This window comes from Mytilus trossulus, chromosome 7 (assembly GCF_036588685.1).
Source record: "Mytilus trossulus isolate FHL-02 chromosome 7, PNRI_Mtr1.1.1.hap1, whole genome shotgun sequence".
Taxonomy (NCBI): Eukaryota; Metazoa; Mollusca; class Bivalvia; order Mytilida; family Mytilidae; genus Mytilus; species Mytilus trossulus.
Window position 1 is genome coordinate 20,696,943 of NC_086379.1, and position 26,469 is coordinate 20,723,411.

Sequence of the window (26,469 nt, forward strand, 5' to 3'; positions counted from 1 at the left end):
CTACTTGCAAATGATAATTGTATTTATTCTTTTGTATCAAAAAGGTATAATACATATTTATAATTATTTATATATTTAGATCACTCATATAAAGACAAGTGTCCTAATGGAACTGCATCATGGTACATTGCAAACAAAAAGTGTAAAGAACAGGATTCACGGCTTCGGTCATACACTTCAACTAGCTTTAGTTCTAGTTGTTCTCGACGAGAAGAGACTTTTTGGATTGAAAATCATGTTGCAGAAAGAATTGTGTGGGCAAATGGTATTTTATTTATTTATGTACCGGTTTTTTTTAAACACCATATCATGGCAGTAAGTTATAATATATTTGATGTACTTTATCAATTAGGGTAAGTTTTATATTAAATTAAAATCTGCAGTTGACATGAGAAAAAAGTAATATAACTAAATTTCTAAATGAAAAGTCTATTATAAACTGGCAAAATCAAAAAATCAAACACATCAAACGATAGAACATTTGTATTTATGTACTTTTAGCGTTGATCGGTATAGATCAAATCAATCCCATGTATTATTGTGCCATGCTCATGTGTGTATTCTTCTCTTTCATTTTTGCTCTGTAACCTTGTCTATAGAGTGTCTATATATCATTTTTGTTTTTGTTTGTTGTAATATTATTTTTTTTCATGTTTTATATTGTGACCAAGATTATGACACAATGTTGAATGCTTTACCCCAAATTTGATATTGTTACCTACTATGTCTGTTTGGTTAGCTCACACCTTGCTGTCACTAAAAGTGAATTCTAGGTGTTTGGTGTGTTTTGGCTATTTATTTTGCTCATTGGTGAGGGAACTTCCTTTTTTGTTTTTTCGTAGAGTTTTGCACTTTTTTATTTTAGTATAAACAATATGTATTCAAAAAAGTGCATGAAATATAATAATACAATATAAATACAGGGATTCGGAAATAAGAAAAACTTATATAAATCGGTCTCCCTTTTTTATTTTACCGACATGACAAATGTAGAATAGTTCAAATCTAACGGCCTGCCATTATTCATGTTATGTTTCAACAAAAACAGATAAATTTACTTTAAACAAACAAAAACCAATAAAATTCACGCACATGATTTTGGTACAGACACGCAGCGAATTTTGCGTCTGTTTGAATACTCAACCCACCCCAAACCTAGGAAAGTGGTGTTCAACCGCAAAACTCCCCATTGAAAGCGCTGTGCATTTGCTTTTTATGTTTTATCTATGCATGTACTGAATTTGTGTCCTGGATTGACACCCCGTATTCGTTCTTTCATTTTAGAACTAACTGTAACCGACTTTAAACCGATTTTAAATTGTTCTTCTCTGTAACTATGTATGTGTACCTTTATATAGTACACTACTGGGACCTACTCAAAACCATATAGGAACAATCATATCCGGAATGATAAAGATAGATTAGGATCTAAAAAGTGTGAAGTATCGGGACAATCTAGAAAAGATCTTGATCAAACTTTTCTCACAGAAAGAGTGTAAAATTACAAGTCTGCTGAAAAATCGATTCGCATTAAAAGTTTTCCGATATAAGAACAGGCAAATACGCAAAAGATTTATAAATGAAGCTCTTTCCAGGAGTTAAACATGACCAACTACAAAATGAAAATTGTAACTCTTAAAATACTATACTTGCCTTTGCTCTATGCCACGTTGTTTCCATCCCATTACAATTTATGTGCAGAGCCATATTCTGAAAAGCAACAATTTGTAACACAGTAACTTGTGTGTCATTTACCGTAACTTATAATTCTGGTTCAATGACTGTTTATAACGCTGCGTATCATTTTGTCGATTTATATATTTTGTTGTCATGTATCAGAATCAACTCTGATTTTTATGCAAATAATTTAGAATAATGCAAGCTAGACACTGATGTCAACGAGAAAGGATTTGTCTAGCCTTGACCGAATTTTATGAGATATGTAGTATGGCATTAGATTTGATCTCAAACTCTTTCAAAATAAAATTAAATCATAACCAGAAAAGAGTGAAAGATATTGTAGCGTGTGCACTCTTGATCTATAACTGAGAGTTTTAACATTGTATGTATGAAATTGCTATTTCTTCTCATTTTGTTATGTTATTATAACAGATATCAAATAATACTCAGCTTGATTTCGTTCACATCTTTCTTTTAAATGTTAAGTCATCAGAAGAAGAATATACATGTTTATTTTAGTTTAATTTAACCATATGAGATTATTCAATGCAATGTAGTTTTGATTGACTACCCCTTATACATGTTAAGCTATAGTTTTTGGATAATCATTGAAGTGTTGTCATCATTTAGATTCTTTACCAAAAGATGCGTTATGTTTGAAGTTAGTTATAACTGAATCCGGGTCCCATTTTGAAACTGAAAGTTGCAGTATTTCATTGCATTCATTATGTTGTAAGTATTAAAATATGATACTGTTGTCTACATTCACTTTGTTACAGTAACAGTAAAATTGAAAATGGAAATGGGGTATGTGTCAAAGAGACAACAACCCGACCACAGAATAAACAACAACAAAAGGTCACCAACAGGTCTTCAATGTAGCGAGAAATTCCTGCACCCGGCGGCGTCCTTCAGCTGGCCCCTAAACAAATATATACTAGTTCAGTGATGATGAACGCCATACTAAATTGTACACAAGAAACTAAAATTAAAATAATACAAGACTAACAAAGGCCAGAGGCTCCTGACTTGGGACAGGCGCAAAAAATGCGGCGGGGTAAAACATGTTTATGAGATCTCCCCCCTCCCCCTATACCTCTAGCCAATGTAGAAAAGTAAAATACGAACATTTAAAATACAATTCAAGAGAAGTCCGAGTCTGATGTCAGAAGATGTAACCAAATAAAATAAACAAAATGACAATAATACATAAATAACAACAGACTACTAGCAGTTAACTGACATGCCAGCTCAAGACTTCAATTAAACTGATTGGAAGATTATGATTTCATCATATGAATATCAGGCACAATCCTTCCCGTACATATAAGTAAAGCTGCATTGATATTTGAATTAGCTGATCAATATAACAGATTGATATCCTCCAAAATTTGCGCGCCAATGGTATACAGCTCCATATGGGACAGACAACATTGATAACGATAGAAAAAACCTATTACATTTAGCAAATAAGTTTGTTAAACATTACATACCTACTTTTATTGATCACGCATCTTTTGTTTTACTGTATCAGTAGATACTAGTAACCTCTATCCTAATAGACAACATTTAGTAGTTGTCAATGCTGAAACAACACTGAGATTACTTTTATGTGCTGGTAGACAGTTAACGAACGGAAAGTTGTTCGGAATATTGCGCCTACAATTAATACACCTGTACTAGTGTACCAGTACCAGTGTATAATGGGACCTATCTTTGAATTCACAAGAAATATTTAAAATATGAAATGAATGATATTTGGTATGTGCCATATTCCTGTACGTAGAATTGTTTATTTTATTTATACAAAGTGTATCTAATACGCTAGTTAATTTGTCTAAGACAGAAATTTACACACGTTTAAAACTTACAATTCTAAATAAATAATTGAACAAGCATTTAGTCTTTTAGATTAAAAGTTTACCATACATAACAAAAGATTAGACAAGCCAATATATTAACGTTTAACCCAAACTCTAAGGGTCATCGTGCTAGCATGTGCATGTAAACCGATATTATTATTTTACATAGTATTATATATGTACATGTCATCATCTGAAGGTATTCTCTAAAAATAAAATTTGTAAAGCATTTATCATGTTTATTTAACTAGTTTTTAAAGGATATTCGCAGCTATTTCATTGATCACATTACTTGATTCATTTCACATGACTGGGCGAGGTTTAAGCCTTTTGCTCATAATAGACCAGTCCATCTATTGCCAGGTTTTTTTAGGATAAAAAAAAAGTTAAAACTACATATATATAAATTCGCAAAATACATAATGTGACACAGATGTTTATTATTTCTTGTAACGCGAAGTTGTTTAAAAAACATAAAGACGAAGAAGATCGAAGAAGTATGCTTAACAACAAAATTATTTTCATTTAGCTGTGTATGATTTGACGCAGGCTTTTCAAAAGTGATGATTTTCTAAAAAAATGTTTAATATTTCACAATTTTGTACTTTAACTTTGTTTAAACCTGATTATTAACTTTTTACCAAATGTTTGCACCTGTTCTAAGTTAGGAATCTGATGTACAGTAATTGTCGTCTGTTCATGTAGTTCATACATGATTTTCATTTTTATATAGATAAGACCGTTGATTTTCCCCTTTGAAGGGTTTTTCATTAGTATTTTTTGTGGCCCTTTATAGCTTGAAGGCCGTACCTTGACCTATAAATGTTACTAGTACTTGGATGGTGAGTTGTCTCATTGGCACTCATACCACATTTTCCTATATCTATGTAAAATTTGTATACGTCGTTATGTATAACGTTTTGATGTACTATTTTCTTCTTTCTAGTGGGGGGGGGGGGTCCTCCTTTCTGTTAATATTCCGAATGCTTTTTTTGGGGGGAGGGGATAAGTTGCAAATAGAATTGATCATCACAATAGAAGAAAAAATTGGATTTGATCATCCTTATCACACATATCTTCGAATAAACTGTTCTTATACAAATTAGCTTCGACCGATCAGTTGAACACACATTAGTTAATACAAAGAAAATATGACAGATACATGTAGTTTTATGTTTAATTTAAGCTTACGTTAACATGTGTATTAAATCTTTTTATTTTTTCCTATAATCCCAAAGATAAACGACAACACACATCTAGCGAGAAGAATGATGAGTATTACACAACTACTGTAATGTCTAAAATGAATAGTTCAACAGGGCCACGATACACGTTCAGCGATGTTGAAAATAACCAGACTAACAAAGGTATAGCAGCTGCAGTTGATAATTCAACAGGTAAGTTTAGTATGAATTATTGACAGATAAAATCGAGAATTGAAACGAGGAATGTGTAAAAAAGACAACAACCCGACCATAGAACAGACAACAGCAGAAGGTCATTAATAGGTCTTCAATACAGCGGGAAATTCCCGCAACCGGATGGGGTCCTTCAGCTGGCCCCTACATAAATATATATAATAGTTCAGTGATAATGAACGCCATACTAAACTCCAAATTATACACAAGAAACTAAACTTAAAAATGATAAAAGACTAACAAAGAACAGAGGCTCATGACTTGGGACAGGTGTAAAAATGCTGCGGGGTTAAACATGTTTATGAGACCTCAACCCCTCCCCTATACCTCTAGCCAATGTATAAAAGTAAACACATCACAATACGCACATTAAAAATCAGTTCAAGAGAAGTCCGAGTTCGAATATTATCATAAAAGATTGGATGTGAAATACCTGAACGTATAAGAAGTCTGCATGTTGAGCTTGTCCTTGTACCGATGATCAAACTTAGTAAATCTTTTGGCTAGTTGGTGATATCGAAAACCCTAGTTTAATACTTTATCAGTAATACATAAATTTCTCTCATTTAAATCTTAAACGTTGTTACATACATGAGCGAATCGTACAAGTTGAGATATATAAACACCGTAAGATGGTGACAAGAGAACGTCAACATCTAAAATTGGATAATTATGATAGGAAATGAAAACTTATCTTTTTTATCATAAATTTTAGTATAAACCTTTCCGTTAATAGTAAAAATATCAAGATCGAGGAAAGTGCAGTGGTCATTGTCATTGTTAGTATAATCTGGCCTCACAAGCAGTAACATACAAAACAAGAACTAAACCTATTCTGCATTTAAACCAGGCAGTTAAAAAACAAATTGTTTGGCATCAACAAAAATAAATCTCTTATAGCACCAAAGGACAATATGCTTAATTTGGCAAATTAATTTCCCAAATCCGCGGTTCATCTTCATAGTATATCTCAGGTGGTACAAATCATTAAGCAAATTAACCTGAAAATGTAAAACAAATCGTTGAAAGGATCAACCAGAAGTAAGTTTTTCATCATATCCAACATCTTTCGATTTTCAGATACTCAAAATGCTCGATTTACCTACATTACTCATTAAGAAAAATGAACCTTTTAAGAAGTCCTTAGCTTCTTCTTAGTTTGAAAACAATGAACAAAAAAATGATAAATATTAACAAACTACAACCAGTAATGGCTCCTGACTTGGGACAGGTACATATAGAATGTGGCGGGGTTAAACCTTCTTGGTTTTCGTTTTTTTTAATGCTGTTGACAGCCGCCTTTGCTCTATCTTTAAGGAAATTTCTATGTTGGCTTAGAACTCACATAAGGATCGGCTAGTGAGTAGTAAAGATAGACTTATGAGACCACTTCACTGCTAAAGCTCTAAAAATGTAAAAGTTATTTTTTCTATCTGTAGTTTTAATTATGATTATCTAATTCGGCTATTTTAAATCAGAAAAAAATTGAGGTAATATCGTATTTTACCATATCTTTATACTTATGATTCATGATCATCATCGGCGGAGTATTGATTTCTTTTATTAGTAATATTTCAATTAACATTCCCTGCACGTCCATAAAACAAACATGTATTTCATGTACGCATAGTGATTTGAAACGTATGGTTGTATACATTAATCAACTTAGAAAGGTGATAAATTTATTCAATATTTTACACTTTTCCTTTTCTAAATAATGAAAACAGTGTATACTAATTGACTGGTTATGAGTTGAATAATAAGTTCATTGTCCCCGACGTACAACTATTGTCTTGAGGCGTAGCCGAGGGCAATAGTTGTATCCGAAGGGATAATAAACTTACTATTCCACGAATATTTAGTCACAAAAAGTGTTTTATTATACCAAAAGAAACACCAGGCAGTAAATATCAGTGCTAAATTATACATGTATCTACTGAAAAACTATTGACCGGTTCAAAAGTTCAACGCTTGCAATTTGAAAAATAGTGAAACTATTGCTTACTTAATTAAATTGGAAAATGATAACTGAGGTATAATAATGAAACTTATTTACCTTAGGTGTAGCATACGTATAGAGTTCAAAACACAGATAGGTTGCAATTTTTCGAGACAATATCTCATTTACTCACGTTTCATTCCAAAGATGACTGTAATAATTTATGCTATTTCTATAGAGTTTAGCCAAATGGAATACGGGCAAAACCAATAGCGTTTTGTCTCCGCGGAATTAGGGACGACATCAAAAGTTCAATGTAGGATAAAAAACTTAATTCAGATAGTTTTTCTACTGACCCCCCTACCCCCCTCTTAACTTAATTTGGGAAAAATTGATTGACCCATATAGATATATGTAAAATCGATGTAGGATAAACAAAACTTGCAGCAAGTTCAACCCTCCACCCCAAACTATTCGAATGAAGTTTTTTATCCTTCATTGATCTTTTGATGTCTTCCCTAAGTTTCTATAACATATTTCTGTTAAATAACGTTTCGTTTCAAAAACAATTTAAATGAAAATAAGAAGATTGAAGGAACTATAGACATATTTCACAATTTCATCAGGGTTTGCATCATGTGTAACATTTAATTAAAATGTCTTTTCCTTTTAATAATCTAATTGTTAGTATTAATTTTCAGAAAACTACGTTAGATATTTGACTGCAGTGTGTATCATTCTCGTTTTGAGTGTTATCATTGCAGGCACAGCGTAAGTAAATCATCTAAGTAGACAATATCAAAACAAATCAGAAACGCTGGGGAACAATTGGACTAAACGAGACATTCACTTCATAGTCAAAACCACATAGAGAACTTATAGACTTGCAGCCTTTGTCTGTTATTTATTTCTAAATTTATAAACGCAAAATTTACAAAAAATATTTGAATCATGTCTTTTATGAGGCGCCGACTCCTGGGGTTAAGGTACCTTAAGTTATGAACAACCACCATGCATTGGTTTTCCAAATTAAAATTTTATAAGTTTGAAATTCGATTTTTTATTATTTGAGTTTATAGATTCGTTTTTTTTAAATAGGCCAATACATTCACAGGAAAACATTATTCAATATTTCATAAGACAATAGATAGATTGTTTATAAAGAAGATAGCTAATCTCGAATGAATGCCTTATGTCTAACGTTACGTTGACTAGTGGATAATTATGGACTAAATAATTTGAAGATCACTCTTTTCTCAATGCAAATTATTGGTTAAAAAATATTATTGGCGATAAATTGCAAGGGTAATTAGCAATTTCATACGTGTTAGTATGTTCTCTTCTTTAATATTTTTAAAAAGAACTTCGAAGGTTTTGACAACCAACAGCTTTAAAAGTCCGACTCAATTTTAGTAAATTGCAGTTGTCATAATGGCCAGCAATTATCGTAAAAGACTACCAGTGAAATAAATTAGAGAATACATATCAATAGAATTTTCAGTTTCAAAATGAGCGTGTTAGAGATATCTTCTAAAATGATATAAATATGGCTACAAAGTAGGGTTACCAATTTAAAAAAAAATTATGTCGTTAGTTTTATGTTATTCTTGAGTCATCTACCGTGCTTTTTTTTAAACTATTTTAGGTTTTGTATCAAGCGACGGTGTAGACAGAAGATCTACACTTCATTCGTTCCTCCACATCCACAGATTTACTCGGACATTAACACGAATCCGTACGATGAAATCACAGACTTTAACATGCCCCCAAATATTGACGAAGATGGATATGAAATGCCGCGGTCGGCTAAAAAACAACGCTTGGATGACAGAACTCCGATGAAGCATTAACCATTATATAGTTTTGTAACAACGCATATCTCTTACAATACAAGTTTAACTTTTCAAAAGGTATCAGGTGCCTTGGAGAATCATTAATTACCGTCAGGTGTTGTATTGTTTTGTGTTGCTGTTTTGATTTTGATTTTGATTTTGTTATTTAGAGAACACGACGACAGCTTTTTTGTTTCTTATTATACTTTTATTTGAGTTTTCAACTTCAATAGTAATTGTAATATATTTTTAACAAATCTAAACTTAATAATTCAAGGTTATATTCGGCGAATTTTTTTCGAATAATTATATTTTGATCTCCTTTAACATGTTTCCCTAAATTGATTCTTTCAATGTACCATGTTTAGAGGGTTACACATACAATGTTGACGATATGTATATTGTTTTTTTTTTGTTCAACGGGGGTTTTATAAAGTACTTTTTTATCAATACTTTCTAAAATGTATAATGTAATATATGTTTGATATTTCAAGTTCTTCAAATAAATAAATAATAATCACATATCAGTGAGCATCGAGTCAACGTAAGAGTTAACAGAGATACATGTATATAATAATTCATAGCAATAAGAAGATTTGTTATGATTGCAAATGAGACTACTACTCTCCACAAGAGGCCAAATGACACAGAAATTAACAAATATAGGTCCCAGTCTTCAATAATTAGCAAAACACATACTGCTTCCATATTATGATATGATATGATATATACAACATATATATCATTCACCGGTAGTAATGCAGGTAAATCAGTCGTGTTATACAGATTAGAGCAAAGGTTATAATAATTGCATGAATGTTTACTGTCATTGCTGATTCAACAATACCGAACAATGTTATAATCCCAAAGAAGCATATTTATCGGTCGAGTCAAACAAAGTTTCAAAAAGTCAATACTACCGTTCCACCTAGGATATTACACGCAAAATTCATGAACCAATCATAACTTACAGTTATTTTGTGCTATTCACAAAACAAGGAGAATATGCGATACAAAAATTTTGATTATGAAGGACTGAATATGGGTCATTTAGAAAAGCTTTATCTTACAGGTATTTATCATATTTTATCGTTTTAAACTACAAATATGATTGAAAGGTCCATAAGAAATACCCCCAAAACAGAAGTAAAATGTACAATCAGTATGGTTTAAGTAAAAGAACAAACTATTTCAACTTAAAGACTCATCACAAAATAAAATTACGGCAATGTAAGATATGAAGAGATAAGAATCCCAGATTGCGTAAAGTGAAATATTCTACCAATTTTGTCAAACAAACAAAGGTTGTATGTTTATTTTCATTAGGCACATTTTTTGTTTTGTATATCATTCTCAATTTCCATTTGATCAGAGCTTAGTATTCTGCTGGTGTCACAATATGTTATCAAATATTTGCTCTGTATAACCAATTGTATAATTTAATATGTAGTAGACAGTGAGTTTGAGTATAGTTTGCTTACATTTGATAGTTGATTACATAATAGATTTGAGACGAAACTATAGGCATGAAAGTATTAGATTCAAGACTGTTTTAATTACCAATAGAGCGTCTTGACCATTAAAACAAACGGGGTGTGTTTATTTGTTGCGGGTTAAGGGGAAGTTATATGTACAATTTGAATGTCAAACACAGCTTTCAAAGGATTTATGAAAAGTAGCAAATAAATTTATGTATTGTAAAATTGTACTTTAGGAACTGTTATTTACGGTTCATCAAAACTTAAATTGGAATGTACCTATAACACAGCTTTCAACGGATTTACGAAATGTAGCAAATTGGATATGACGCCATTTGCAAAATGACCGGTGACAATCTTGAAAAAATGGAAGCTTGTTATGGCTAGCAGCTGATTTTACTAAATTATCGTTTAGTCAACCTGTATTCCAAATTTCATGCTTATATCACGATATGCACAATTATTTCCATAATATCTCCAACTAAACCGAAAAACTACATATTTGAGTGAAACTAGAAAGGTATCAATATTTCGTCCGACACATCTAAGAATGCTAGATAACTAAAATAATATATACATATTGTAGCAATATAAAATTTGATCAACTTATACCATATTATTCAATCATTTGATTAAAACGGTGCTTCCCATTTCACCCATACTAGTTTTTTGCTACTCCTCTGTATTGCCTTCTTTACATTTCAAGGAATATAATTAATTAAAAACGAAGACATGGAGATCGTGTATATATGTGAAAACGGGAAATGAAGTCTAGCGGGACACGGGAAATTACCAAAAAACGAGAATTGCTTACTTACGTAGTGTAAGCGGGATACGTGACTCTGACACAACAGTAAGCTGGATCCGGAATCAGAGACCCCAATGAGAAGCAGTAGGGTTACGTTTCTTTAACAAAAAATAACGGCGCGTTTTATTCAATTTAACATGCATTTTGAAGTGACATAACTAGATATGCTTTTTATGTTGTAAAATTAATATATCAAGTTGAATTATTTTAGTCGGAAGTACAAATTCGTTTAACATTTTGTTAGGGGCCTAATAAGTTTTTTCCTGACATGTATAAGTCTAGCTCTTCGCTATCTTTTCGTCTTGATGAAAATTTAATGACCCTGTATATAATGTATGAGGTCACTAGCACGCTGTTCAATTAAAAATATGTTGTATTTTTTTCAAATCCTAAATATACTATAAGTTTGTTTAAGAAGGTATATGAAACATTACATTTGCTGTACAGCTTACTCTTTCCCAAGAGAATCCATATACATCTTCGACGTATAATTGATGTTATAAGTGCTGGGAAGTATTATTATTTGATAAAATATGCAGTTTCCTTATGGAACCTCTGCATGGACCGGAATATACATCTCACAGATTTAAACTGAACATTTTACATCCTGTATAATTGAATGTGAAACTGGAGAAAATATTTTCTCTCGGTTTTAGTTTGTAACCCGGATTTGTTTTTTTCTAAATTGATTTATGACTTATGAAAAGCGGTGTGCTACTGTTGCCTTTATCCATCAGTGTATGTTGACCCAAACAATAAATGACTATGATTGCCGCCTATTGTTTTATACTACATACCTTTGTTATGAGATATGCAAAAGGAGGTGAGTCTTTAGAAATATTTTTTTATTTATATATTTTATTAGTTGAAACACTTCTTTGTCGACCGGAATTATTATTGATATAATCATAACTGTAAATGAGATGTTAAGAGAAACTAGGGTATGTATAGGGATTGATTAACTTAACTGTATAAGGCAATACATTTCTGTTTCCCACAATGCTCCTGAAAGTTGCTGTTTATTTGGCCTTTTCATCCTTTTTTTTTGTATTACTGATGAGTCGTTTGTAGATGATACGCATGGATCCAGTTATTCATCTCTCGTTTAAATATAACACTTGGTTAAACATAACCTAGAATATTTTTTTTAAATGATGTTTCCTGAAGAAGAGTTTAAATTCTGTTGATTAACTTCTTTTGAACTCATCGTTATGTTACCCATGGACATCTGTCTGGACAAATAATATGATCACTTATTAAAACAATATCTTTTTACGCGTCTAAATTCTTTTATGAAAAAAAGTACAAAAACAAAGAAGGGTTGGTCGTAGAATTATATTTGATGACAGATAAATACATATTTAAAGTAAAATATGTTTAATTTTGTTTATTCAATTTGTGTAAATAGTTTTTAAAGGAACCAGGAAGATGACAGTGTGAAAACAAATTTTGATTGCAAAATGTCTGTGAGAGAGACACTATAAATGTTAATCTCGATGCAAAAAGAGGGAAGGATCGTAGAACACAAAACTAGTTTTACACTACTTTTGGTCTATGATAAAGAAAAAAAATGTATTTTATGAAACATTAATTGATTTGAAACAGGGGGTTGTACTTTTGAATTAAAATTTCCTTGAATTACATTTAAATTGGGGTTCAAAGCATTGTTTAATAATAATCTTTGAACGAGGGTTGAACAAAGGTGAAATTAAACAAAAAAATGAACAAACGAAAATGACATCATTTGATGAATAAACAAGATGCAGCCGTACAAAATTATAATACTATTGAGTGTATTTAAAATTGTTTCACATAAAGGTCAAATATACTCATACGGACAATCTAAAAGTTAGACTATTGTGATAATATAATTATCGAAGCGTATATGGAGCTAGGAAGTATTATTAAACATATATAAATGGATTTTCACAAATAAATATTAATGTTCTAGAAAACTAGCTAAGAACTGAATGAAATGATTAATTTCAATATGTTTTAAAATCCGAAAGTATGTGGGCTTATCTCTTGATATAGTTTTGAACAACATTTTTCAACACTATATCTATAAAGAAATATTTTTACGATTGTGGTTATATAGATGTAAGTTTATATTGCATTTTCGTCGAAAAATAATAACTTCTTCGTATGAGTATAAATATTCTATAAATGAAAAACGAGTCATAGGCTTCTACATTTCTAAATCTATAATTAAACCAAACTAAATTATCTAATAAAAAAAATATATTACGAAATGGAAACATTTTCTATATGCCTTTGTTATTGTTATGGGTTTAATTTCTGACATGGCTACATTTGTATTCATGACTTTAACGATCCAAAACTGACCGAAATGAATATTTTTGGACCAAACATGTGACATAATGATTGTATTATGCGGTATCTGCGGGGATTCGATTTATCCCTTTTTGTAGGTTCTACAGATGCTCGTAGTTAAATATGTATTGATTAACGCAAAAGCGGAGACATGAATTAAATCATTTCTGCAATTAAATTTACAAATAAGTTGTAGTATGTATTCCAATAGCCACTTTGCAAAAGCAGAGTAGCTCCTTTGTGGTTATTAAAGATTTACATGTATAAATCTTCATAATACAATGAATTAATATTTGTAAAGAGAATGTCTATAAGTGTCAGAAAAGGAAATAGTCGAGTGTAGGTGTTTGTTGGTCAAGTATCAGGAAGTACTAATACTTCTGGAGTGGTGGGCATTACTGTTGACGTTTGTGGGGTTCTTGATGCGTATTTCAAGTTTGCATCATGAATACTTGGACTCGCTAATATGATATAAGCCTTAAGTTCCTCTGTCGATATTTAATGACATAAATTATAAGCACATTAGAAAAAAAGAAATGTTTTACTTTATTTGTGTGACCATAATTAATTAAATTTTACATGAATACATTCGCTATGTATACAGATAATGCTCTACGACACTTTACTTGTTTTTTTTTCAAACTATCTTAATCTGATCTGAGCGTCACTGAATTGTCTTATGAAGACGAAACGCGCGTCTGGTGTATTAAAGTATAAGACTGGTACCTTTGAAATCTACTTAAATACTCTCGCTATGTTAAAAAATATAATATAACCTTTTACATTATTAAAACACGCTTCCATTCGGGATAAAGAAAACATGTCAAACTATATTATAAAAATAAGAAAGTATATAAACAGTATTCTACCGATATTCTTCTGACCCAAAATGCAATCGATTGGGAATATATCACCAAAAGTGAAAAGTTAAAACGTCGGGTATTGTATGACGCGTATGTTTTGTAAATAATTTCTTCAATCAACCAATTTGTTAACGTGGCCGTGAGTCGAGAATTCTGTAATTTTACTAGAAAACTTATCAATTAAATACTGGTACAAATACTTTTACTTTGATATTCACAACACACATACAAATTTAAAAGTTTTAACAACTTAAAATGGGTGAAGTAGCCTTCGAGGAATTTGAAATAGACAGCATAGTCATACATTTCCGCAAACAATATAAGGATACTAATCATACACATGTGACATAAACTAAAGACATATATATTTTGAGACTCGAATGATTCTTCTTCTCCTGATTTATTTTTTGTGTGAAATGGTGACAAATGTGTACATTCTATCATCTAATCTCCGTACCATAACATTTACAGTTAAGGCAATCATTTTCATTGGTTCGACATCAATGAAACCGATATAAATCTTCTGTGATGTACGGAAATACATATATGCAAATCTTCCGTGTTATACAAAATGGCATATGACATACATGCAAATATTCCATGAGGTACAAAAAGGTATACATACAGAATTTTTATTAGGTACGAAAAGTCTTCCATAAAGTACAAAATGATATACTTGTTAATATTTTATGGGTACCAAATGGTCAATACACAAAAGCGTGATATTCCTGACTAGGTATAGGCATTTTCAAATGTAAAAAATTGTGGATTAAACCCGGTTTTATAGCGCTAAACCTCTAACTTTGATGATAGTCTCATATTTACAATGATGCGTGAACTAAAAGAGAGGCGCATGAGGACATTCAAATTCATAGAAAGAAAATAAAATTATAAAATTGCTAAATTACGAAAATGATAAACAGGCAACCAACATAGGAATGTAAAGACTGAGGGAAGCAAAAAAAAAACAGGGAATGATCTCAAGTTTTCCGGATAGGTAAAGATATCTTGCTCCGATTCAGAATGATCAAATAAGAGGAAAAGGGGACGGGATTAAAGTTACTTGTTTGGATTTCTTTACTTTTTTTATCTGAGCGTCACTGGTGTGTCTTATGTAGACAAAACTCACGTATGTCACGTTTTATTTGTACTGTAGTCCTGTCATGTAACATTGCCATAAAGCGAAAGGTTTGGCTAGCCGCAAAACCAGATTCAATCCACATTTTTTCTTAAAATGTCCTGTACCAAGACAGGAAAATGGCAATTGGTATCTTATAACTCGTTTCTGTGTGTGTTGCATTGTCATTTTGGGGTTTTTTCGCACTTAAGTGTTTCTGTTCTTTCGTAGTTTTCCTCTTATAGTTGATGTGTTTACCTCATTTTTATTTTGTAACCCGAATTTGTTTTCTCTCAATTGATTGATGACTTTCGAACAGCTGTATACTACTGTTGCCTTTATTTACGACAAATGGAAGATATAAGCTATCGTATGTTAACAGAATATTGGCATTTTTGGGAAATTGATTTTTTTTTTAGAATACACGTTCTTCGAACTAACAAATATGTCCTCAATCAAGAAATGCAGCTTCTCAATAATGTCAGTATCAGAGACAAGATACTTGGAATAACTGTTTCACAGATGATATCGTATATTTTCCTTATCACGTAACAAAAAACCCTTCCCTTTTTCCCAATTTGACCGGGTTTGTAATGACATGAGCAACACGACGAATGCCAAATATGGAACAGGATCGTCTTACCCCTTCGGAGCACCCGAAGTCACCCCCGTTTTTTTTTGGATGGGTTCGTGTTGCTTAGTCCTAAGTTCTCTATTTTGTATCTTTTGTACTATTTTTTTGTCTTTTTTGTTAGCCATAGCGTTGTATGTTTATTTTCGATCTTTGAGGTTGACTGTCTCTCTGGTATCATCCGCCCCTCTTTTATATTTAGAGTGACATTCCTTTTTGTTAAATAACACATGACCAACTAATCGAATGTGCCTATCTTAGCTTTGAAGCACGGCATAGATCGCTGGTAACATTAATGTTAATAAAGGCGTTAGATGTTTCATGGAGCAGTTCGTAATTCCAGCAATATAACGTTGTTTTGCCAGGACACTTTTGTAGTTTAGGTATTCAATACAGTAATGGAAGATCCATGTCTTCATCTTTGGTTGACATCTTAAAGGAACATAAAACAGGGCTAATACTTCCTCCTTGGTATGTAATGGTGGGTATGAGTTGAGTTTCAAAGCGAATTGTCGATACCCAATTCATATGTCAATGTCTGTTAAACACAGATACGATGTCTATCTGCGGAGACTGGACAAAATAGCATTACTTGGTAGAGAGAAAATGAATTTAAACCATGTACACAAAACCATTCCACTTGCCTTTCTAAACTTGTAGTTCAGTACTTTTGTGATTATACTTTTTCGATAAGACAAAAAATTCTTAGCCATGTTGTACACGGAAAAACAACACGCACCTGATTTTGTGTGCAAAGTTAAAATGTCCTTGCTATTTCTGAAATGTTAAGAAGGCATCCAAAAAAGGCTATTGGTTGGATATGGGGGCTGAGGAAAAACAAAAAAGTTAGCACATTACATTATGTTACAGGTATTACGTAGAATTGTTAAATACTCAATATGCCATGCTTGAAACACTATTTGATTATTACTTACTTCACCCCAAAACGATAGTTGGAGAATATTTGATTATTTGAATATTTAATTGTACAACATACATAACAATTAAATCAAAATGATCTCAAAATTTTTTTAATGCGCTACTGACGAGTCTTATGTAGACGAATGTAGATGGGGGTAAGTTGACAGAATTTTAATATTTACATTTACTATACATGTAGGTTAAAGCACCATCTATATTTTTACTGAGATAGTTCATGTGATAGGTAAATATAAATATGATATCAAATAGGTTTTATATCATTTATCTATGTCTTCATACGGACAATCAAATATGAAGCTTCAATTATTATCTTGAAAAGATTAAATTTGGAACAGAGGTATAATAAGAAAATAGATATGTTTATAAAATGGAATGTCATATCATGTACGTGATACTTGTACACAACATGGATTTTATTTAAATACGTAATTTTCGGTTTATTTCTAAAGTATTACGATCATACTTATACGATAGCAAAAGAGATATATGAAGAAAAGATTCTAAATGTTAAAGCCATTGCAATGTAAGTTTAAAATTTCACAGACGATAGACTAGGATGTTTCAAATACACACCCTCGAAATTTTCCTGATAAACTTCATATTATCATCATTATATATATATTCAATCTTAAATTGAGAGTAAATTATCTGGCCTTCCAAATACCGTTTAGATCCCTAACATCACTGAAGAGACATATATTGTCGAAATCTAGATCTGGTGTACTAAAGAAATATTGACACCGAATGTTTGTGGCACAACATCGTAGCCACTAGTTAACAATTTTTTTTTCTGTGACGTATTAAATTTATATTCAAATTCATTTTGTTACATCTTGTGATCAATTTTATTTGGCAATCGTCAATGGCAGTCAGCAGGGTTAAAGAACATCAGTTGTTCGACCTGTTAGTCAAATGCGTTTTGTTTAAATATACTTTTTCACGTTTTTGGTCTTTTGGAAAATGTTGTTTGTGCTGTTTTTAGATCCTTCTACAACGAAATTTGTTTGACATGCACACGTATAAAAATGGCGGTTTTTATCCAACGCAATAATAGGTTTGAACGTAGTTTTCAATTTAGACTCGTATATATATATATATATATCCAATAGACAAAACCCCAAGATTTGTCTACTGTATGAATTGAAAACAAAACATTTGTTTGGTACTCTTTCGAAATATACTTTCGTGCAATACAAATATTTTGCACAAAAATATCATAATTTATATTGCACAAAAGTATATTTCGAAAGAGTACGGATTTAATGATTTCTAATAAAAGTATTTTTCATAAAGTGCATTATTTTAACATCTTACCTTTAATTAGTTTTAGAAACAAAAAATCTACAATGAAATATGCAAGTGTTTTTTTTGTCAATACCAACCTCCTTATATAACAATAGTCATGTTATTAAAGTAAAATGACACAATAAACACTTAACTGTCTTTGTTCGTGAGAAAGTAATAGATGAACCGGAAAAAAGCTTTTGTTACTACACTTCTGTATTCAACTTCCCGTATACTGTATGAAAACATGAGAAACCGGAAGAAATAATTTGATCATTAAATGTAGCAGTGTAGATAACACACTTCTCCAAAAATGATCGATATATTCGCTATCTTGATTATTTACAGTATTGAATATATATACGCAAATGGGGGTAGGTATGCGTTTCACATATTCTATATTAATCTTATATCTTGTTTTTCTTTTGTTTTTCTTAATGAGATTATTTATGTGACAGCTCAACAATAATTTAATATCTGGCACGTGGTTTTAAGTTATTTCAAGCCTCATGTATATGATGAGTCCATCTATCTTTATAACTGGATAAACAATGAAACGTTAAGCGTCAGTTATTGTCCGAAAATTTTTATCTTAAAGTAGTAGATGGAGTCATAAAATTTATATTGGTAAATTAATATAATTGCATATGAATATCTAAATGTCCACGTGCATATATAATTCGTTAAAGTTAACACCTTTTTAAACAAGTTCTATTTTGTTTTTATTCATAATTCTTTTTCTTACCAGTAAGATAGAGAAAAAAAATATATAGTTTCTGCATAATCTGGTCGTTGCGAGTATAAATGGGTACAATGTGAAACATTCATTGTACACATGCATTATCCAGATTTAAGTAGGGTCCTTGTTACTTAGGCTTTGGTCTTTTATGTTGTGACATGTGTATTTTATCATTTGTTTGTCATTTAATTTTTAGCCAAGGCGTTGTCAGTTTATTTTCGATCAATGACATCAAATGTACCTCTGGTATCTTTTGCCCCTCTTTTTTGAAAAATAGGGGTGGTTTTTGGAAATACACTTTGATTTAATAATTTGTAACGAGACAATAGATATAGGAAGATGAGGTGTGAGTGCCAATTAGGCAATTCTCCATCCAAATAACAATCTATAAAAGTAAACCATTATAGGTCAATATACGGCCTGCAACACGGAGCCTTGGCTCACACCGACCAAAACGCTATAAAGGGTCTCAAAATAACCAACGGGAAAAAAAGAACAAGACAAGCTTGCAATACCAAATAAACTAGATCCATATTAAAACCGTTATGAAATGATTAAAACTTTTATAATGAATTCATTGAACAATTATTGAAGTTGGTCGCATATGTACTACTAAATTTAAGATAAAGCTTATCATAGGTACATGTACAGTTTCGTCAGCTTCATTATCCTACCTTACTTTCTGACATTGACAGTAAACCTTGGATGTGAACAAACCTTTTCAACAAAAGGGCTGCCTACAATCAGTTTTCCTGTTGTCATTTTTCAATTTCAGTGCATAATTATTCAAGGCAACGGTATTAAAAGTGTCACTTTATAAAGTCTTAAATATCTATTCAGAAAGTTGTTCACAATCAAACTTTCTGACGAAGAGTAGTCAGGAAAAAGACGAAGTTTTCTTTAGCGCATTTACCGGACTCGTTTTTTGGTCGTTGTTGTAAATCATATGAATGACACATATATTCTTTTTATTTAAACGTTTGTTACAGTAACAAAGCACGTCATTTTCTAGTTATTGATTTGCTGATACAAAGCAAATTGAAATTGAGAATGGAAATGGGGAATGTGTCAAAGAGAAAACAACCCCACCATAGAATAGACAACAGCAGAAGGTCACTAACAGGTCTTCAATGTTTTGTTAGATGGTATTTGCCAATTAGGTGTCAGTAACATCGAGTTTACTCAGTACTAGATTTTTTTTGTTGTTGTAAGGGATGTATATGTATAGATACCCTACAATGTCCTGTCTGTTTTTTGTGCTAGATTTTTTTCTGATTTTGTACTGTTAAGCCACTGTTCGTGATTATAGTAGGGTTGGCACCTTTGATATTTTCTATATGTGCCTGTTCGAATTCAGAATCCTGTAGTTCAGTGTTCGTCGTTAGTTCATGTTTATCGTATTTATTGTTCGTAAATAGTTCGTTATACATTTTGCCTTAGTTTTCATAATGTCGGGTCATATTAAAGTCTATTCCACGGAACGGGTGTTAGTGATTGTTGATTTTGCTAATTGCCTACATTGGTTGAAAAACCACTGCATTTGAACTTAGTTGTTTCCTAGATGTTTTTTTGATGAATGATTTATATGTAAACAGTTATGGTGATAGAATACAATTTATAATAATTACCAAAGCTGGTGTACGTAGTATTATGCTTATCTATATGTCAAACGTGCATTGCCTTCGAAAACTAAAGTTCCGATGAATTTGACATGAAAACGTTTTGAATTACTGCAATATCACTATTGTTTCGGAAATGTAAAATAACGAACATTTTAGCCACTATAATAATATTATTTATAACATTAACGGTACACATTTTCCTGCACCAGATGCGCATTTCGACAATACATGTCTCTTCAGTGATGCTCATGGCCAATATTTTTGAAATCCAAAGCTTATTTAAAAGATGAAGAGCTTTAATCCAAAAGGTCCAAAAAGTATAACCAAATCCGTGTAAGGAATCAGAGCTTTGCATGAGGGAGATACATTCCTTAATTTATAATAATTTTTAACATTTTGTAACAGGAAATTTTATTAACACAAACAAGTCTGTATATTCATGCCAGTACCGAAGTACTGGCTACTTGGCTGGTGAAACCCTCGGGGACTAAAATTCTACCAGCAGAAGCATCGACCCAGTGGTAGTAATAATATTAACGGTACCAATTTTCCTGCACCAGATGCACATTCCGACAATACATGTCTCTTCAGTGATGCTCGTGGCCATAATATTTGAAATGCCAAGCTTTTATAAAAGATGAAGAGCGTATTGAATTAGATTTAAAGATAATTTTCAGTAAAATCTTAACATTCTTGATTTTCTTGTACTCAGCTTTGTTGGAATGTTTGCTCATAATTTCTCTTCAAATTTGTATATGATTTCGCATTCGTTCTAATCTGGTTATATACTTACTTACTATTGTATCTATGGTGACCATAATGTCTTACAAATGGCGTCAAACAGTAGAAATTTGAAGTTTAAATTTGCTGTCTTTGCTTTTTGATTATATAACCCATAACCCAGATATTCCAAGAAAGGCATTCTGATTCTTTCACGCAGATACTGCTATTATGATATAAATACACAACTCATATGCATCAAAGCAACCAAACAAGTAAGAATATTTTGATATTAGAGTGGAGGTATCTAAGCGTTGGGATCTACTCATTGAATATTATTTGAATTTTAAGGAAAACATTATGGATATTATATTCAAAATGAAACATTATAGGATTAAACACATTTTTTCTACAGGTTATTGATGTGTAAACCGGGGCGATTAACTCACAAACTGAATAAAAGTCCGAAGAAAAAATGTGTTCTTTTCCACCTTAACTTTATGATTTGATCGTCTTCGATTATTAATTTTTAGAGGAAACGCGTGTAAATGACTTTGGTTATCTTAATTTATCTTTTGTTTAATTGACTTGACTATGTTATTGCATGCACTTGTGGTCTGTCTCATATAACAGATTGGACAGCCATAGTTAACATTTGACTATCAAAACGTTTTTGAAAGACAGTTTGTGAATAATGCATTTCTGACACGAAAGAAGAAGACAATTTTACCGTTAAAATCTTTAAATGTGTTTGTTTAAAAATATTAAGCCAGAGTTTTTCTGACGATCAAAATGAAGAAAACTTTTTAACTTTTTACGATACTTTATTCCTGACATGCATAAAATAATTGTGTAGAACCACTGATACTCCATTATTTGTTAAGATAGCATAATTGTACGAAAGGGACAACATTGTCTGATAACTCACAAATAATTTATGGATTTAAAATAAGACTATTATTTGCGATTATGTGATAGCATATTTTCATACTCTGACATTTATTTTTATCTAATAGGTTGACATATTCATAAAAAATACAACAATTCTTTATCATACCTTTGGTCTTTGTTTCATTTCCTTTCTATCTGCCAATATTTGTGTTATCAAAGTGAAATGACATGAAACGCTTCATTGCATTTGTTCCTGGGAAGGTCAGAGATGGACCGGAAAATACCATTTATAAATAGTGTGCATACAACTTCCTGGTTGTATGAATTTCTTATTAACCGGACGACATATTTTGATATCTGAATGAGGACTAAACACATGTTTCGATTATGTTTGATGTTTTCTATTGTGTTATTCTTAACACTATTGTACATAGATTTGTAAATGGGGGTAAGTTGACAGAATTTCAATATTTACATATACTATACATGTAGGTTAAAGCACCATATATATTTTTACTGAGATAGTTCATGTGATAGGTAAATATAAATATGATATCAAATAGGTTTTATATCATTTATCTATGTCTTCATACGGACAATCAAATGTGAAGCTTCAATTATTATCTTGAAAATATTAAATTTAGAAAGGAGATATAATAAGAAAATAGATATGTTTATATAAATAGAATGTCATATCATGTACTTGGTGCTTGTATACAACATGGATTTTATTTAAATCCGTAATTTTTGGTTTGTTTTTAAAGTATTACGATCATACTTATACGATAGCAAAAAAGATATATGAAGAAAAAAGTCTAAATATCAAAGCCATTGCAATATAAGTTTAAAATTTCACAGACGAAGACTAGGAGGTTTTAAATACACGCCCTCGACATTTTCCTGATAAACTTTATATTATCATCATTATATTGTTTTTAATGGACAAAACCCAAAGATGTGTCTACTGTATCAATTCAAAACACAACATTTTTTTGGTACATTCGAAATATACTTTTGTGCAATACATATATATTGAACAAAAATATTTATATATAGTATTAATGTATATTTCGAAAGAGTATCGATTTAATGATTTGTTTTGAATTGAAATAGTAGACAAATCAAACTACCATACATACGTTCATTTGATTTCTAATAAAAATATTATTTAGAAAGTGCGTTATTTTAACATCTTACATTTAATTAGTTTTAGAACCAAAATATTTACAATGAAATATGCAAGTTTTGGTTTTTTTAAACCAACCTCCTTATATATTAATAGTGATCATATTAAAGTAAAATGACACAATAAACACTTAACTGTCTTTGTTCGTGAGAAAAAAAAATCTTGCTACTACACTTCTATATTCAACTTCCCGTATACTGTATGAAAACATGGGAAACCGGAAGAAATAATTTGATCATTAAATGTGGATGACACACATTTCCAAAAATGATTGATGTTTTCTTTATCTTGATCCTAAATATTATTGTATACAGATATTCAAATGGGGGTAGGTATGCACTTGACATATTCTACATTAATCTTTTTTGGGGGATTATTTTATAATGTGATAATACATGTGATAGATAAACAATAATTTGATATCAGGTGGTTTTTAATGTTATTTTAAGGCTGATTTATATTATGAGTTTATCTATCTATAAATAACCCGATGAGCAATCAAATGGTAAGCGTCAGTTTTTGTCCGAAAATGGTTATATTAAAGTAGTAGATGGAATCATAAAACAGACAATGGTATATTAATCAAATGCATAGGCAGATCTAAATGTCCTAGTGCAGAAGCCTTTCAAAATTAAACTCGACACCTGTTAAACAAGTTCTATTTTGTTTACATTTATAATTCTTTTTTGTTGAACGTATTTTCGATTCAACCCATAAAATAGAGAGAGAACAAAATATATTAACTGCATAAACGGGTCGTGGCGAGTATGAATGTTTACAATGTGAAACATTTATTGTACATATGAATTATCCAGATTTAGGTAGGGTCCTTGTTACTTAGTCTTTGGCTGTTTTTTCGTGTCTTGTGTACTATATTATGTGTAAAAAGTAAAATCACAAAAATACTGAACTCAGAGGAAAATCAATTTGGAAAGTCCATAATCACATGGCAAAATCAAAAAACAAAACGCATCAAAAACGAATGGACAAGAACTGTCATATTCCTGACTTGGTACAGGCATTTTCAAATGTAGAAAATGGTGGATTAAACCTGGTTCTATAGCGCTAACCCTCTCACTTTAATAACAGTCTCATCAAATTCCGTTACATTTACATGATGCGTTAAATAAACAGTCACAATCAATAAAATAGTCAAAATATGGGAACATCAGTCATCATCGTATAACAATTTAACAGGACACAACAACATCTACTATCTACGAACACATGGATTGATTTGAGTGTCTGACGTCAGAAAAATTATATACGTCACATAAATTTGTCGTTCAATGTGCATACAATAGTTATCAAAAGTACCTGGATTATAAACAATTTAAAATTTTACATAGGCAATGAGCGCAGACAGGGTTAAAAAATCAAAAGTATGTAAGAATAAATTACAGAAATCGAACTAGTCCAAAAGTTATACATAGAATTTATGAGAATCCAAAACTTTTAAAAGGAACAATTTAAACTATATTATGTGTCCGTTTGTCTTTTAATTTTTAGCCATGGCGTTGTCAGTTTATTTTCGACCAATGACATTGAATGTACCTCTGGTATCTTTTGTCCCTCTTTTGTGAAATATTGGTGGTTTGTGGAGAAATACTTTGATATGATAATTAATAACGAGATAAGCATGCAATACCAAATAAACTAGATCCATAACCGTTATGGAATTATTAAAACTTTTATAATGACGTCATTGAACAATTATTGAAGTTGGTCGTATATGTACTACTATAGGTACATGTTCAGTTTCATCAGCTTCATTATCTTGCCTAACTTTCTGCCATTGACAGTGTACCTTGGATGTGAACAAACCTTTTCCACAAAAGTGCTGCCTACAATCAGTTTTCCTATTGTCATTTTTCAATTTCAGTGCATTTATATTCAAAGCAAGGGTAAATGAAGTATAACGTTAACTTCATACATATTCTTGAATATCTATTAAGAATATTGTTCACAATCAAACTTTTTAACGAAGAGTAGTCATGACAAAGTTTCTTTAGCAAATTTTACGGACTCGATTTTGTTTTTTGGCTGTTGTTGCATATCATATGAATTATACATATATTCTTTTTTGTGTTGTCGTTTATTATAGTTACAAAGGAGGTCGTTTGCTAGTTATTGATTTACTGATACAACGCACATAGGCACATAATGTTTTTTTTTAGATATTATTGCCTTTCAACTAGTTCAGTGTTTGCCGTTAGTTCATGACTATCGTATTTACTTTTCGTAAATAGTTCGTTATACATTTTGCCCTTTGTTTTCACAATGTCGGGCCATGTGAGAGCCCATTCTACGGAACTGGTGATTTTTGTAATTGCCTATAATTGCTTAAAACCTACTACGTTTGACCTTGGTATTCTTACCACATCTCCATATTTTTATGAAGGATGATTTATATGTAAACAGTTATGGTGATAAAATTGAGAATGGAAATGGGGAATGTGTCAAAGAGACAATAACCCGACCAAATAAAAAAACAACAGCAGAAGGTCAACAACAGGTCTTCAATGTAGCGAGAAATTCCCGCACCCGGAGGCGTCCTTCAGCTGGCTCCTAAACAAATATATACTAGTTCAGTGATAATGAATGCCATACTAATTTCCAAATTGTACACAAGAAACTAAAATTAGAATAATACAAGACTAAAAAAGGCTAGAGGCTCCTGACTTGGGACAGGCGCAAAAATGCGGCGGGGTTAAACATGTTTGTGAGATCTCAACCCTCCCCTATACCTCTAACCAATGTAGAAAAATAAACGCATAACAATACGCACATTAAAATTCAGTTCAAGAGAAGTCCGAGTCTGATGTCAGAAGATGTAACCAAAGAAAATAAACAAAATGACAATAATACATAAATAACAACAGACTACTAGCAGTTAACTGACATGCCAGCTCCAGACTTCAATTAAACTGACTGAAAGGTTATGATTTCATCATATGAACATCAGGCACAATCCTTCCCGTTAGGGGTTTAGTATCATACCATCATAACATATATGAGAAGAACATAACCCGTGTCATGCCAACAACTGTTTTTAAAATAAATGTGTTTAGTTCCGACGCAAAGACCTTATCAGTGACTCAATATTAACACCAAAATATGCAA

The 26,469-nt window shown here is 31.4% G+C and overlaps 2 protein-coding genes across 6 annotated transcripts in view; both read left to right on the top strand.

The window, feature by feature from the left end:
- The window catches only part of LOC134726238 (uncharacterized), an 89,728-nt gene extending 80,558 nt beyond the window's left edge, over window positions 1-9,170 (top strand). The window contains exons 9-13 of the mRNA XM_063590639.1: window positions 80-265; window positions 2,311-2,412; window positions 4,781-4,939; window positions 7,601-7,670; window positions 8,545-9,170. Of these exons, the coding sequence (XP_063446709.1) occupies window positions 80-265; window positions 2,311-2,412; window positions 4,781-4,939; window positions 7,601-7,670; window positions 8,545-8,749 (722 nt within the window). The 3' untranslated portion in view covers window positions 8,750-9,170. The remainder of the gene's footprint in view (window positions 1-79; window positions 266-2,310; window positions 2,413-4,780; window positions 4,940-7,600; window positions 7,671-8,544) is intronic.
- Window positions 9,171-11,663: 2,493 nt separating this feature from the next.
- The window catches only part of LOC134724772 (uncharacterized), a 44,504-nt gene continuing 29,698 nt past the window's right edge, over window positions 11,664-26,469 (top strand). For 3 of the 5 annotated variants that reach the window (XM_063588008.1, XM_063588009.1, XM_063588010.1), the window contains exon 1: window positions 11,665-11,840. In XM_063588008.1, the coding sequence (XP_063444078.1) occupies window positions 11,777-11,840 (64 nt within the window). In that variant the 5' untranslated portion in view covers window positions 11,665-11,776. Of the gene's footprint in view, window positions 11,841-22,442; window positions 22,609-26,469 lie in introns of those variants that run through there. The other 2 variants (XM_063588006.1, XM_063588007.1) reach the window with 2 other exon arrangements.